The sequence below is a fragment of the Salvia hispanica genome, chromosome 5 (genome assembly GCF_029641045.1).
Source record: "Salvia hispanica isolate PSC_SH4W2 chromosome 5, Shi_PSC_v1, whole genome shotgun sequence".
NCBI classification, from domain to species: Eukaryota; Viridiplantae; Streptophyta; class Magnoliopsida; order Lamiales; family Lamiaceae; genus Salvia; species Salvia hispanica.
In genome coordinates this window covers 2,462,027-2,477,769 of record NC_142696.1, presented here as the reverse complement: position 1 = coordinate 2,477,769, position 15,743 = coordinate 2,462,027, and the positions used below count along the sequence as shown (strand labels likewise).

Below are 15,743 nucleotides of genomic sequence, written 5' to 3'. Positions count from 1 at the left end.
AAATTAGTGCATCACACATAGGGAGGGGTGGGGGCTTCCTTAACAAAATAAAAACTTGAACAAAATGGTGAATGAATGTCCACAATCGACCAAAATGTAGGCAGTGGCAACACATTTGAATTCTGAAAATTTAATCTTTATTAGTATTGTTTACTTGTAAAATTAAATCAAATTATTTCGCTCTATAACCTGCTGGTTTTTGCCATCGACATTGCGATTCACAACGTGAATGAAACCTCCTTAACTGCGTCCAAATTTAACGGTTTCGTCAACTTTTGGCAAAAGACTGAGCATAACATAATGTTTAGGAGCCAAATCTAGCAAATAGTACAATGTTTTGGACGAAATTTCTAGTAGTGTGGTCGCCTTAACAGCCTGGGGGGATGTATCCTCCCTGAGCTCCCTGTCAGCATGTAAAGAATTTCACTAGCCCTGTACTTGGCCTCAGGAGTGCCTTCTCGCATGATCCAGGACAGTGTCTGATGCGTATCCTCCTCTCTTCTCATCTCCGTCCTCGTGATCAATTCCTCATGGGAGATAGCAAACAGGACGAGCACGCAGTTCTCTACATCGCGCGGACTAGGATTCAACCTTATGATCTCAAACAAACACGAGACAACCTTCATCTCGACCATCTCCCTGATCGCATTCGAGTCTGTCGCAAGGAGTGCAAGAATCTCCATCATCTCACTCACAAGCACTTCATTCTTGATCTTTATCATCACCACTTCCACAACACCTTCTTCTATAGCTCTCACCGTGTTCTTCTTGAGGCTACACAGATTGAGAATTGCAGAGGCGGCCTCTTTCATCCCAAAACCATCCCCTTCGTCCTCCAACATAGCGATGAGGGGAACCAAGGCGCTGGCTTCAAAGAGTGCAGCCACCAGCTGTGCCACCGCATCATTGGAATTATATTCTGGTGGCTCGAATGCGTGATTCTTGCACCAGCTCGTTATCATTTCGTGCATCACGCGGTTTGGTATGAGAACAGTGTGTGACAATAATCTATCAGATTTAGGGCATGTTTTCTTCACGGAATTAAGCCATTCTTGTATGAAGGGACGATCACATGTCTGCCCAATTCAAGGAAATGATTTAGAAAAAGATTAATAAATCATGGATTAACAATCCACATTCAGTAAAACCTAACAGAATAAAAATATTTGGAAGGGCAACAATTTAATTTGATTCATCTTGGATATGAATCTAATCAACGCCATAGGAATCGTCCTCCTTTTTCAAGAACCAACCTTTCAAACTCGATAAACATATGATAGAGCAATCAGAAATAAGGTATGACATACCGAGTACGATATACCAAAATAAGGTATGACATGCCGTTATACTAAAATAAAATTTCACCTATTTAAATAATGTCCAGAAGATTAAAACTGCACCACAATCAAATCTATACAGTGGACTTGCATCTCTGCGGCGGCTGAACTAAAATATGGAAGTAGGGTTAGAGATTTTAACATATTAACTAGTATTTTTTATATAAATTTTAAATACAACATATATATCGAATTTTTGGCAAATATCGTAAATGCGGTATATTGTGGCGGTATAGGAAAATCCATACCGTATCGAAATCTATCGGTAATGTATCATATTGTACCGCAAATTTGTTATTTCCAGTATTTTTTTCGATCTGATAAGTGCAGTATATTTAGCCAGCCCTAACTATCAAGTCCTAGTACACAAATTATGGCCAACTGATTCAAGTACCTCAAAGTAATAGTAAAGTTGATACTCAATTTTGGTGTTTACTTTAAACTTGGTGTTGTTTCATTAAAAACACCAAAAATGAGGTTGGATATGGTGTATGGTTGGAGAACTTTTATACGACAAAAATGGGATTTGGTGTATGGTTGGAGGTACTAGTGTTCAGGGTTTTGTCTATTTCGAGAAATTTTCCAAATCCTATCTACGGCAAACAGACTATATCGACACTCTCACACAGACACACAAAATTCAAACTGAATCAAAGAGAAACAATCGACAGCTCACCACCGCAAAACACAGACACAAATCCAACCAAATCAAGTTTGCAATGAAAATCAATTAAATAATTTAGGAAAGAATGAAGAAACGAACCACTCCGGTAGAAAGAATGACAGGATCCACCATTAGTTTCTTCGAAAGCGGGCACTTGAACAGCTCCGGCACCTTCACCATCAAAAATAGATTGCAGTATATGATTTTCGCAGTTATTAGGGATTTTAAAGCGGCTCCAAATTTGTATCCTGCTAGATTTATAAGATGAGGGTTAAGAATTTTTTAAATTAATAAACATAACCCAATTTAGTTTAGATTTTTTATACTCATTTAAAAACTTTAAATTGAGTGTTAGTAGTAATATATAATGATCCACTTGTTTTCTCGCTTTCTTTGTATTTTTCCTTTTCTTTAATTTTCTTTCCTTTTGTGATTATCTTTCCCAACTTTTCTTTTTATTTTTCCTTTTCTTTAATTTTTCTTTCCTTTTGAGTTTATCTTCCCCAACTTTTTCAACTTCTGTGTTTATTTACCCTACAAATTTTCTCAATTAAGTGGGAAATTGGGAATAATTATAAATTTTCTCTTTTAGAGGAAATAAGTAATCTAGAATTGAGAGATGAAGAAATTTAAATTTATAAAAAAATGATGAAAATAACTATAGAAAAACAGAAGAAAATAATTGGCATGGAGAATAATCAGAGATGACAAAAATGATACAAAATTTTGATTTAAAAGAGAAGAAGAGCCATATTAAGAGAAACTAAATTAAAACTGACGACTGATGACAAGAAATAAAGTGCAGCAGGTGAGCAAGAGGAAATAGGAAAAACAGAAAACTAAATAAAATTGCTAACTAAAAAAACATCAATAGGAAAGAGGGAGGAAAAATAGAAAATAAAAAAAGAATTGAAACGGAACTACGTGGCCGCTCACATTGACCCTCATTTAAGGAGCGCAGCAGCTAAATTTTAAAACAATATAAATTGTACTGCAAATTTAATAAAATAAGAGGAATAAAAATAAGTGAATTATTTAGAAAAATGTCCCATGTAACTAAATTTTCTAAAATTAAAAATTTCTCTCTTTAATAAACGGATCTAAACGAAGGACTGAGTTATACCTAAGTAAAACTATTAAACGTATGAGTAGATATAAATTTACATAAATTGTAGGAGTAGTATGTACATAAATATAATACCCTTTAATTTTAATTATGATAGGATTGATTTTATTTTATTTAAATCGATTTTCTTACTATATAGTACATGTAAAGATATCATTATATTGAGGGATGTGACGTGATCAATTGCTAATTATATTTTTAATTGTTAATTATAATTAATTTTAAATCATTAGATTTATAGAGATCCAGTGGTACATAAATTGTCATGTGTAATTTCGTTTTATTATTAATTAAATTAGAAAATATAAGAAAACTATCAAAATTAGGATTTTGATCAAATTGGCAATGTAGTGTACTAAATATATCAATATAATACATTTAATATGTCAACACAATTTAATATGACATTGTATATATATTATATTGACATATTATAATAGCTATATTGACATTAAGCTGCTAGTTGATATTTACGAAAATTCAATAGTTTTGTTCAAATTTTTACATTGGAACATATGCAAGTGAGATCTCGTTAGAATCCTTATAAAATTATCTTTAATTTAATATATTTTGTGTAAAAAAATAATATAAATTGAGATAGTTACAGTCATTTAAAATTTTGAGATATTTTTTAAAAATTAGTTATAACATTTCGTTAATTGATAATACCTAATTTAAGAGTAAATTAGCAATATAACACACCCTTGTTTATTGATTTGTTTTTTCCATCTATACAATCTTTAATTTTGGAAAATAAAAAATAGGTAACTCTAATTTAAGAAAGAACCATTTCGGCTGATTGCAATTCCTTAAAAAATGGAAAGTTTAAATAATTTAAATTTTGTTCATGCAATCTGAAAACGTAGATTGTGGGCAAATTAATACTTGTACTAGATTTTAATTGAATAATTTTAATCATTAAATTTTGAATTGTTGTTTGTCTGATAAAAAAAAGTAATAAAATTAATTTTTTTTTCCATATATCTCGATTAGATCTAAGGCAATTTTTCAAATGATTATTTTTCCTCATGCTTTATATTGTGAATATCAAAACAATCCATTTTTTACATCCTTGTGATTTTATTTAAAGTAATAAAGTTGAATTCTTCTGTTCCATAGAATATGACTCACTTTTATTTTTAGTTTGTCCCACTCAAAATGACCTATTATTAAAAATATAAACTTATTTTTCTCTACTTTATTCCATCTCTATTACTTTATTCTCTCCATTTAACACACAAAATAAAACTACATAAAATCTCGTTCAAGATGACCTATTATAAAAATATAAACTCATTTATCTTTACTTTATTCCATTACTATTTTATTCTATCCACATAATACACAAAATAAAACTGCATAAAATCTCGTGTCAGGATCATTTTCCTTAATATGGAGAGAGTAATACCTACAATAACTTTTAGGACAAAAAATAGATCAATAAGGCCCGACAATTTTTGATACGACACGGACCCGCGTGAAGTTAACACACACGAACACGCATGTTTTGGGTTTGGGTCCTTATAGGGTCGACCCAATAAGAACCCAGAGATAACGGGTTGGTTCAGATCGAGTTTGGGTTATACGTTAAAGAAAAAAATTAATTACCTTTATTAATTAAAAAATTATTAAACTTTAATTTTAGTTATTTTTGTTGATTAAAAAATATTATACTTTAATTTTAATTAAATTAAAATATTATACTTTAATTTTAGTCAATTTAAAAATACTACACTTTAATTTTATAAATTAAAAAAATATTAATTATTTTTTTATGAATTTTAAAAAAATGTTATGCTTAGATTTTATTAAAAGTTAATTTCTTAATTATTTAATTTAATTATTTATATTTAATATTACTATACTTTAATATTATTATTTTGATTAAGAAAATAATTATTTTAATTTAATAGTTTTTTATTTTATCGTGCAATATCATGTTTAAATCGTATAATAACATTATGTTTTAGTCGTTATCGTGTCGTGTCAAGCTAATTTAATATCATTAACAGAGGGTTGACTATTTTGGGTACACGATAACACGCACGAATCCAACACGTATCTGTTAGGTTGAGACTCGATAAAAATCTGATGATTTTGGGTTAGGTTGGGTTTAACCTTATTGGATTGGGTTAATAATGGATTGACACGATAACAACTCAACCCGCACGATTTAACAGGTATGGTAATGGACCAAAATGTATTAAATCGTATATTTCGAAGTAAAAAAATAAAGTAATGATAATTATGGGAAATATTTAATAGTCTTACTCGGCCGCTGCTCTATATATATAATATGGAGTATAAAAATTACGGTTTTTCAGAAACCTTGGCCGCCGCTTGCACTCCCTCTCCCTCTCCCAAATTCAACGTTTCTCTCGTTAGAAGGTAATAATCTCCTCTTCTATGTCTACTTTTATTTAATTGAATATCTGATATGGATTAGAGAGTGGCTTAATTGGTAGTATTTGAATTAGGTTTTTGATTTTTTGATATAATCTGTGCTTTTTATTTAATCCGTCAGATGCCATTCTCCCAATATCTGTGATTCGTTGTCTTTCTTAGTTTTTGAGACGAATTAATTCTATATTATGATGAATTAATATCAATTAACTTAATAATAATACAAGATTTTGTCAGTATTTGTAATCTATGCTCATATATTGTTTTTTCTTTATGTGATTATAGGTTAGAAGTTAGCAAGTGTTCTATCCAAAAATGGAGCAAGATTTGTTCAGAAACCTTCCATCTGACACGATCATCCATATCCTATTGAGACTCACTCCCAAAAACATTTCAACTTGCAAATGCGTTTGCAAAACATGGCTCAATCTCATTGAGAGTGACAATTTTCACAAGTCCCATCCCCTCGTAGTTGTTGTCTCGATGCCGGCCAAGGATTCAAATCGGTTCAATGTTTTCAAACTGGAAGACGAGCACAAGGAGGATCTATTCACCAAGTTTAATTTCCCTCGAGCATCAACAATACAAGGTTCGGCCAATGGTTTGCTTCTTTTGAAAGATGACCATAAAGATCTTTATGTATGTAACCCGTTCACCCGTGATTTTGTTGAGCTTCGTGGGCCTCCTACTAGCCCTCTTTGGGGAGATTATTATGGATTTGGAGTCAGCAAAATTACCGGACAACATAAGATTGTCTGTCATAATGTTAAAACCGGTTTTCAAGTATACGCTCTTGAAGCGGGTTCTTTGTGGAGGGGCGTTGAAGCTGCCAACCCCTCGTTTGATCGCTGTTATACCTCCGTTGGTGCATATGTTAGTGGCAATCTCCACTGGTTGGTCTCAAATAGGAGGGGAATTCCTTATGTTTGTTGCTTTGATCTTGAGACAGAACGTTTTAGCACTTTCTCCGTGCCTCCTAAAAGCGTAGGAATCAAGGGGAGGTTGTGTACTTTGGGGGATTACCTGTGTTTTTACAACGATGAAGCATCTTATAATTCGTTCATATGGTTGTTGAAGGAATATGAACAAGCGGAGAAATGTTGGATCAAGGTCATGAGAGTACCTCATCTTGGTATATTTTCCAGTAGGCATACTGATGATGGAGATTACTGCAAAAAATTTGTTCATCCTATCAAAGTTTATAGAAACGGTGACATGTTGTTATTATGGGAAGGGAGGCATTTCTTATACTACTCTGGCAAGAGTAGAAAGGTTAGAAAAGTTGATTCGTTTGGACATATATCTGAAGATTGTTGGTACAGAATCAACTCAATTCATCTAACTCCAAGATTTCTTCCCCTCAAAAGAATTCTGGGCATGGAGAATATAATCTCATTTTGATTTTAGAATTATTCTTTTCTCTTTCTTACTATCATTTTACTTGTATTGATTACTTTTGTTCATTTAGTACCATCGATTTTTAATATTCTTAATTTCTAATACTACCATTCAACTAATTAATGATCATTATATCGATTTTCTAGTGTATTCTTCGTCTTGCTAAAAAAGAAAATAAAATTGAAAAAAATTGGTTTAGAATAGTAAAATAATTAAAACAAAAATTGTTTGCATTCAATTATTTTATTATTAAATAATTCTTAAAATTGTTAATTATAATCTAATACTCCACTTAATAATTTGTCCACGATCTTTTACTTTGTATATTGCATGAACAAAAGTTGAATCATTTAAATAATTTTATTATTATGCCTTCCATTCTCTAAGGAATATAACTGAAATCAGCCGAAAATGGTTATTTCATAATTAAGATTTACCTATTTTTTATTTTCCATAATTCATTATTGTATAGATGGAAAAAATCTGATGACGCAGCTAAGCTCATCATTAGCGTAAATAATACAAATAGTACAAGGATATTATTATCATCCTATCTTCAAATCAAGGAGTGATGAGGCTAGTGTTGATTCATCGATGTGCGTGTTGGACTCAGTTCATGTTGCTGCTCTTATGCGTTCCCTACAGATAGCATCAAAGAGTTATGAGCACATTGCCTGGAGTGGAGAGAGATTATACTACTCGTTCTTCAGCCTTCGTTCGACTCTCCTTGTCTTGATCCATTTCATCACCACTTTGGTCACAGTTTGGAGCTCGGATTCTTCACAATAAGGGTGGTTAGCATGTACATTGCCATTCGTATTGGCTGATAAGAATATGTCGAATCCTCAGCACATCCCAATAACCTAGAACATAACAATAGATCCTTTTCATAACTCTATCGGGACATCTCCTGCTACATGTCCTCCTGATGTGAGCTGCTTTTGTCTGAAACACGTGCTTCATTACCTCCCTCGGCCTAAGTTTCATAAGAGACACAACGAACCCCACCTCATGTCTAGACCTATCTTACTAGCTACACCAACAAAACAAAAAATTCAAAAATAAAGTGTCGCACCTGACTCCACCTTGGAGAGACCAAGGATCGATAATGTTGATCAGCTGGAAAACCAAATCTTCAGAAGACATCAGCTGCATTTGTTCTTTATCGAGGTTAGTGGTTGCAAGAATCTCCGTCATGCTCACAACTCCAGGAGAGGAGACCTTATCTCATGAGACATTGTCGCCAGCATTTGCTTCGTGCGCATTGTCCTCTGCTAGCTACCGAATCAGCTACCATTTTTTTGATATTCAATCTAACTAATCAACTAACTATAAGATGAATAACCTGTAATATGGATCGTCATGTTAAGATCCATCTCCTTAGCTTTCTGCACAGCCATCTCCTCTCTGAGTTTCGCCATCTCCTCCCTTTTCCTGACCGGCATTGGAGCCATTACACAACGCAACGTTGTGAGGCTGGAGGCAACAAGTTTTTTGGATTGAGTTAACGATTCAAGATGTACGTGGATCGATGGAATATAACCTGATCAGTAACTTCCATTCCCATGTAACTCACACAAGTGGTCTCTCCTGCCTTGCTGAAACAGGCTCCACATAGATCAAGAACTTCTGTGAACCAAACAGCTCTGTTTCAAACGTGATCTCCCTCTTGGCAGGCAATCCGCGTTCCAAAACCTCCCTTTTAAATTCTTGGGATTCCTTCACGCCAGTGCCAGTAAAGATTTTCATGTCCGTTTTGCCTATGATATCCTGTAAAATCAGTTAATCCGATGAATTATAGTGGCAGATGCTCCACCAAAATGTCTTTCAGACAAGACAGGATCACATAGCCATACCTGCTCTCCCAAGCTCGGGAAGTGATTGAAGATGAACCTATAACGCATACCCTTATCCTGCAAAACGTTAGAATCCATGTCAGCCTTGAACCAAACCACAATGTGAGTATCCCGGATGAGAAAAAATCTACACCTGAAGGCCTATAACAACAGGGGCATTTTGGAGGACGAAATGCAAGAAGTTATCGGCTTTCTCCAAGAACTGAGACAGATCCTCCACAGAGTCGACTGCCTCTCCAAACTATCTATATTCTCTTGCAGTTTCTCCATCAACACTTGCTCCCTTTGAAGGATAGCTTCCAGAAGCTTCTCAAGATGCATTGCTTGCTGCTTCGTCTATAGCTACAATCTCCCCTTGGGAGTTGGGAGACAACGTCCTCCTTCCTCCTCTTGGGAGCCTCTTGGTACAGATACCTCAGATTCTCGTCAAGAATGGAGATGGGGCGCTTGTCCCCACCATATCCGTCCTTCTGACAACGATGCTCCTCCGATATCTCGAGCTTCTTGAGCTCTACCTCCTGCTGCTGCTTGCTGAGCTGGTCGAGCTCCTCTCTCAAGAGGCGCACGACGTTGGCCTGCTTGAACTCCCAAAGTTTGTGAGCTCCATCATCAGCCTCTGGAAATTGACTATGTTGGGCTCTTCGTTGATGGTGACCTCCTCCAACATGTCTTGATCTGCTCCGAGCCTCTCCACATTAAACTGCCTACTGGCTTCGCTAATGTCCTCCGGCCACATTGAGGTCATCACGACGTCCAAATCCTCAGGCTGATCACTCTCCATCTCACAACCCATTCTTCTCTATGATTCTGTCTCAACAACTAAGTCTTGCCTCAACTAAGACAATGCTGTAGTTCTATCAAGTATCATCTTTTTTATGTCCTCATATCAGCCTTGAGTTACTGTGACTGCACTAGAGGTTTAACAGAGCATAACGGATATTCGATATCAGAAAATTGTTGAAACGAGAGCCATCCTCGTCCCTTTTACGTTTCATTTCACGTATTAATCTTCCCTTTTCCAATTCATGACGCTCTCTTTCACACAGTACAGCTTCCTCCTCCTAAAGATAGTGAATGTGCAAAATTGCAAATTATGAAATTATCAAGAAAAACAAAGGGAAGAACTAAAAAAGGAAACATGCTTACCAGTTTGATGCTGGCTAGGCGAGACTTGATAATTTCATCTTGCATGAGAATATCTTCTTCCTGAACCTTGCCATCTGCATAAGCTACCTCACCCTTGTCAGGACAAGGCAAAACATAAAATAGTTTTCATTATACTAGGGAAAAGAATCAAACAAAACTTTGAGACAATAAGACGAAAAAAAAAGTTTAAAAAAGCTGTTGAGCCGTATATCTGTATGATATATAGGCAAGATTATCAGTAGGTTAATTACAAATTGTACTTGTTCACTCCGGTGCTATAACATCCTTGTAGCACTAAAAGAACAAATACAAAATTTGCTCCATGAAGGAAACCAAGGAATAGCTCAAAAACAGCATAAGAATGTTTGAAGTTCCTTCCCTAAGACCAACAACAAAATGAGGAAGCCGGGAAGTTTCTTACTTTTAAAATACAATTTAGCAGACCACTATCAATATTTTTTCTAACTGCCATCTAAATGGGAAAAACTAGATCCTTCTTCCAACCTAAAGTATCATTACCATCTTTATCATATCAACTTTTGAAATACTTTTAGCAGAGGATATCTATAAAGATCACCTCAAAATCTTGCCAATTACAGAAAGTACACTGAGACAATCAATAAGTAGAGCAGCACAAGATTTGATAAATATTTTTACCAAATTGTCATTTGTACAGAGTTTTTCTGTCTTTCAATTCCCTCCTTCATTTCCAACAAACTCCTCTGCCATAAAAACCCAATTAAACAAAGCAAAAAATTTTTACAGGATGAGTATAACTGTATAAGAAAATAAATTTATGTAAATGGAGCCAAACTTCACTGGAAACACCATGGGAAGAATCAAACGCTCCATAGAGGCAAGGCCACATCTGAGAAATTGAAAATTAAACCAAAAGAACTTTTGGACGTGATGAGCTCATATGGCGTCCAGGAATCATGCAGCATATGACGACAAGTGACATTTATATTTTCATGCTAGTAGATTTTACACAAATAAGAAACAGTAAATATTCAACATATTAGTTAAAGCATAGAAGAGCATACAAGTTGGGCATTGATATCTTTCATGGCTTGTCCATCCTCCCACGCTTCAGATATGATCGTGCCAAAAGTTCATTGAAAAGAAAAGGAGTGGAAATAAATAATTAGATGATACAGATTACCAGTTACAAAATGATAAAAAAAAATAATAAAAAAAATCTAAGGGAGCGCAGCAGCATAGAAATTTATTATTCATCTTGTTAAATAATACTGTGGTGATTCATATGTATTTTCGTTAAAGAAAAAAAAAACAGAAAATAGTAAATCTTTTTTATGGCAATATTAAGTACAAATAAGTCGATCAAAATAAATCAAGAGCTTTTCCTGAATCTAGATAGATTTCTCATTTCTGTTAATCTCCATAATTCATTTCAGGCATTAAAAACATTACGATTTTACAACTGGAAGCAAATATCTTTAGTCTCTACGTAGTCCATTACAACCCTCTGAAAACCCCAGATCTATTTCCAAATACCTGACTACTCCAATGTTGCCAAGTCTGAGGGAATCCTGGTGTACTCTCATCCTTGCCTCTTGTCTTTCAGCTTTTAATACGGACATCAATAAATCAAATATTACTTTCATTCTCTGCATTGGAAGAAACAAAAGAAAATAACTGCTCGACCAGAACATTGATCCAACCTCTTTGAGGAGCTAAATCCAAGTGTCAGGCAAATCAGAATCGCAATCAGACCTTACACGTTAATATACTATTCGGTGAAATTCAATCTCTGACTTTTCAAAATTTAAACATAAAAGGAGACTGCCTTAGAGTAAAATAAGACAGAATATACAATAATTATGAGAATCACAAGCCAAAATCTGTGCAGGTTAGAGAAGGCAAACCTTAGGTTTCATCTGTTCATAATCTCTGATATCCTTAAGCTCCTGTTTGAGTAAAGGAAAAAATGGATGTAAAGAACTTAATACGGGATTCTCCTTTTAAGGTCGAAACTTCACTTACAAGTATAACAATCATAATTTTGACTCAAGTACAAATAAAAAGGAGAAACCGCCAACAACATTTTCAAGTCGTTCACATTTATTCTGGGAACTCCGAGACCTCTTCACATGATTTTTTCAGTTCTTCCTCCATTGCTGAAACCTTTGCTCGTAGTGTAGTTCCTTCATCCTGGAATCTCAAAACTAATGCTAAAAATAAATATCTAAGGAAGTTGTGTTAGTTATACTAAGAACTCTTAGGTTCAGGTTTTAGAATTTTGACAGGGTAAAGATCTAAACACAATTTAAAACCTCTATTGAGGGGTGACCATCATGCCCAAGCTGTTCTTTAACGAGTCCATCCTGCATACCAAAACCAACAAAACACTTATATATTAATTTAATTAAACAACAGAATTAATGAAATCATATGACTATCATGTGATGACAGAAGCTTCGCATAACAAGGATAAAGTAACTAACATAATGGACACACCTTACAAGGGGAGTTTTCGACCTGTCCAATTGACGGAGAAATACGATGATTTCTTGCCTGATCACTAACACGAGAACCCCGTCCCCTGCCAGAAGAGGTAGTAGCCCGACTACGGCTTTCTTTTCTTTTACTTACATCACCACCTAGCTTGTTGTTGTCAATTGGTTCTGTGTTCTTGTGCCGAGCATCAGCTGCTGCTGGGTGTGTACTTCCAGAAAAATTACTGTCCTAAAAGAGACAAACAAACAATAAAATAGTATTATTAGGAAGTTCCAAACATCAAATAAATCAAGGAACAAGAAAAGGAAATAGGCAGTTAAGAATATAAGGGACAAAATACTTGAGCAAATCATGTTACATCAACTAGAACAAAAAATTATACTCCCTCCGTCCCATAAAAGTTGAGTCGTATTCCTTTTTAGTCCGTCCCAACAAAGTTGAGTCATTTCCTTTTTTTTAACTAAAGACAAAACATCTAATCACTCTTACTTTATTCAGTCATTTACTTTACCCTCTCTCATCTTCCCTACTTTTTTCATCTCTCCTATTTATTTAATATAAATTCTTAATCTCCGTGCCCAAAAGTTTTGTCTCAACTTTTATGGGACGGAGGGAGTATGTCACATCAGCTTGTTCAGCAGAAATAGGGCTGCATACTAAATCAATCTTCCGCTGCCTTTGAGTATTTGCTTCTATGTTCCACCGTTCTGCCACATGATATGGACAGGTCAAACTGAGAAAGAAAAGATTAAATGCATACATGACAAAATCAAGATGTAGATAGTAGAGGTAGCAAACTACGAGGCATGGATTTTAGGGCATACCGAAAAGCAAAAAAGGAAAAAAAGAATAGAAAATTCTAAACTAATACTAAGAATCTGCAATAGTTATAAGAAGAAGCACGTTTGTCAAATCGGATTAGTACAAAAGTCGCATCTAACCAGCTTTCATTTCGGCCTACTTTAAAAACCATGAAGAGTCGACCATGTCAAAACAAGAATGGAAGGAAGGAATTCGATATGAATGCCGGCTGCTTGATCAATTCTTAACTTTGTTCATGGTAGATGTAACAACAGTTGGTTGAGTATTCCACTAGCTAGAGTAGAATGTGAAGAAAGATGGAGCGATGTAAATTCCAGACCGTGCGTGTGTATTATAAGCTTCCAGGTATTATGCCTTGAATTATACTTGTGGTTTGCAGTGTGGCCCAGTAGGTAGGGTGGTGCACAGTAGATAAGGATACTTCATGGTTTTGCAACTCGGGTTTCTCATTGGAATGATTTTAACTTTCTATATGCATACATCAATAGGTAAGCTATGGATAAATGTGTTTCTCCAAGAGAACAAGTTCCTAATAAATTAACTTTTGGTGTTTTTGGAGTAAATAATGTTCCACACAAAGGTTCAGAAAGTGCTTTGCAGATATGACATAGAAACAACTAGCTCCAAAATGCCAGTTTATCTGCAATTTACTTTGCGGACTATATGTATATATATATACTATGCTATGAAAATGTGTATGGATGTATGTGCAATTTGAACTAAGTCCATAAAACAATCAAAATATTTGGATTATACAGTTACAGAAGCACTTCAAGCACATACAGCAAAATCATATCCTCAGCATTCAGCATCACACCATATTTCCTGATCTTGCCATTAACGATACAAAAAACAATAAACATCGAATCAGCATCCCCACATTGAGCATCAGTAATCATACATTCTTAACATAAACATGCAAGAACAAAAAACTTGTGAAATTTGAATTTTCTTTGCACCACAGAATGTATCTAGTTGAAGAATTCATATAAGTAAAATCCAAATACTCACATTATAATCAGAATCAGAATCATTGCTATCAACTAAAGACTCAATCAATTGTAGTCAATTGAAGATTAATCCATGATACATTTAACGCTTACATCAAAATTCGGCCTCTCTGTGTATGCTCGTGAAGGTGTGGACCCGGGAGAACGACGGCGAGGATACAGATGAATAGATTCCCTGAAATGGAGAGGATTAAGGTTTCCGAATTTGCTAAAATCTGCAGAGTTGAGCTTGAAGATTGAGTGAATTTGTAGAAACCAGAAAGGGGGAAAAAATGGTGGGCGAAAGGCAATTGATTTTTGTTTTACAAATTAAATCATCAGAGAAGATTAATGTAATTCATTTTGTTGAAGCTATTGATAAGAATAAGACGTTATAAAAATATACTCCCTCCGTCCGCACGAGTTTTAAGAGATGTTAAGAAAAAGGGGTGGAAAAAAGTTAGTGGAATAAGAATCTCACTTGTATATATTATCCTTGTAGGAGAGTGATCAATTGCTAACTCATCATTTAATTGTCAACTACAACTAATTTAAGACCATGGGATTTTAGAAAACGTGTGGTCTACAATTTGCTACGTGTAATTTTCATTTTTATTAATTAAATCACAAAAGATAAAAAAAAAACAGATTAGAGTTTTGGATGAAAATGTCAATATAGTGTTCCGAAAATATCAACACAATGCTTTGAGAATGTCAACACAATGCTTTAAGAATGTTAACTCATTGTTTATATTGACATTCTACATGTATTATATTGATGTATTTTATATAGTAGGTTGACATTTCTGTTTGTACGAAAAAATTTAAAAAATTCGATTTTTTTTTCAAATTTTGACGTCGGAACATATGCATGTATGATATCATTGGAATCCTTATGAAATTATCTTTAATTTGATATATGTTATATGAATTTAAACTTTTGGGATTTCTTTTAAAAGCTAGTTATAAATAAACATGTAGTTAATTGGCATTAATACCCCTATTGATATATTTTGGAATTAATCCTAGGCGTTATTGACGTTTTTCGTTGATCGTATTGACATTTAGGGATTAATAATCTAAGCACTTAATTTGAATATCTACTGACTATTATTTAGTTGTAGTTAGCAATTAAGTTATGAGTTAGCAATATAACACTCCCCCTTACACTTGTATATAGTATTAGTTTTAAATGAGATGGGAGATGAATGAATTAGTGGAAGGTGAGACCTTATTACCATTTACGGTAAAAGTGAACCAAGACTTCTATTCGCGGACGGACTAAAATGGAAAAATAAGACTCTTATTCGCGGACGGAGGGAGTAGATGTTATAAAAGCGTATATGTCGAAAAATCATAAATTTGATTAAATTTTACATTTATCTTACTATATGGAATAATTTTTAGTGAAATTATATCTAATAGTATGACAATGGAAATTCATACAGTGCATAAATTTCATTATTATTGAATTAACTAATGTTGTTTATTCATAAAAAAAGTAGTTTCATGTATGTGATTGAA

At 34.1% G+C, this 15,743-nt stretch overlaps 2 protein-coding genes and 1 pseudogene across 3 annotated transcripts; 1 reads left to right on the top strand and 2 right to left on the bottom strand.

Annotated features, from left to right (window-relative positions):
* Nucleotides 1-217: 217 nt before the first annotated feature.
* LOC125187215 (U-box domain-containing protein 9-like) lies at nucleotides 218-2,298 on the bottom strand. The gene is made up of 2 exons (XM_048083760.2): nucleotides 2,101-2,298; nucleotides 218-1,076 (listed from the first exon to the last, which is right to left on the bottom strand). Exons 1-2 carry the CDS (start codon nucleotides 2,179-2,181, stop codon nucleotides 351-353), a joined length of 807 nt encoding a protein of 268 aa, XP_047939717.1. The 5' UTR covers nucleotides 2,182-2,298; the 3' UTR covers nucleotides 218-350.
* Nucleotides 2,299-5,443: 3,145 nt separating this feature from the next.
* LOC125186614 (F-box/kelch-repeat protein At3g23880-like) lies at nucleotides 5,444-7,016 on the top strand. The gene is made up of 2 exons (XM_048083013.2): nucleotides 5,444-5,515; nucleotides 5,816-7,016. Exon 2 carries the CDS (start codon nucleotides 5,846-5,848, stop codon nucleotides 6,929-6,931), a length of 1,086 nt encoding a protein of 361 aa, XP_047938970.1. The 5' UTR covers nucleotides 5,444-5,515; nucleotides 5,816-5,845; the 3' UTR covers nucleotides 6,932-7,016.
* A 987-nt stretch (nucleotides 7,017-8,003) lies between these two features.
* LOC125186612 (histidine kinase 5-like) lies at nucleotides 8,004-14,573 on the bottom strand (annotated as a pseudogene). Its single transcript, XR_016130566.1, has 12 exons — nucleotides 14,334-14,573; nucleotides 13,066-13,115; nucleotides 12,409-12,636; nucleotides 11,817-12,275; nucleotides 11,446-11,558; nucleotides 10,588-11,017; nucleotides 9,931-10,023; nucleotides 8,918-9,845; nucleotides 8,785-8,841; nucleotides 8,472-8,698; nucleotides 8,274-8,362; nucleotides 8,004-8,199 (listed from the first exon to the last, which is right to left on the bottom strand). The product of XR_016130566.1 is annotated as a histidine kinase 5-like (transcript).
* Between the last annotated feature and the right edge of the window lie 1,170 nt (nucleotides 14,574-15,743).

Coding starts and splice junctions, on each gene's coding strand:
- LOC125187215 (XM_048083760.2), bottom strand. CDS start 2,181: ATGGTGAAGGTGCCGGAGCTGTTCAAGTGCCCGCTTTCGAAGAAACTA. Junction 1,077..2,100: donor TCATTCTTTCTACCGGAGTG/GTTCGTTTCTTC, acceptor TGAATTGGGCAG/ACATGTGATCGTCCCTTCAT.
- LOC125186614 (XM_048083013.2), top strand. CDS start 5,846: ATGGAGCAAGATTTGTTCAGAAACCTTCCATCTGACACGATCATCCAT.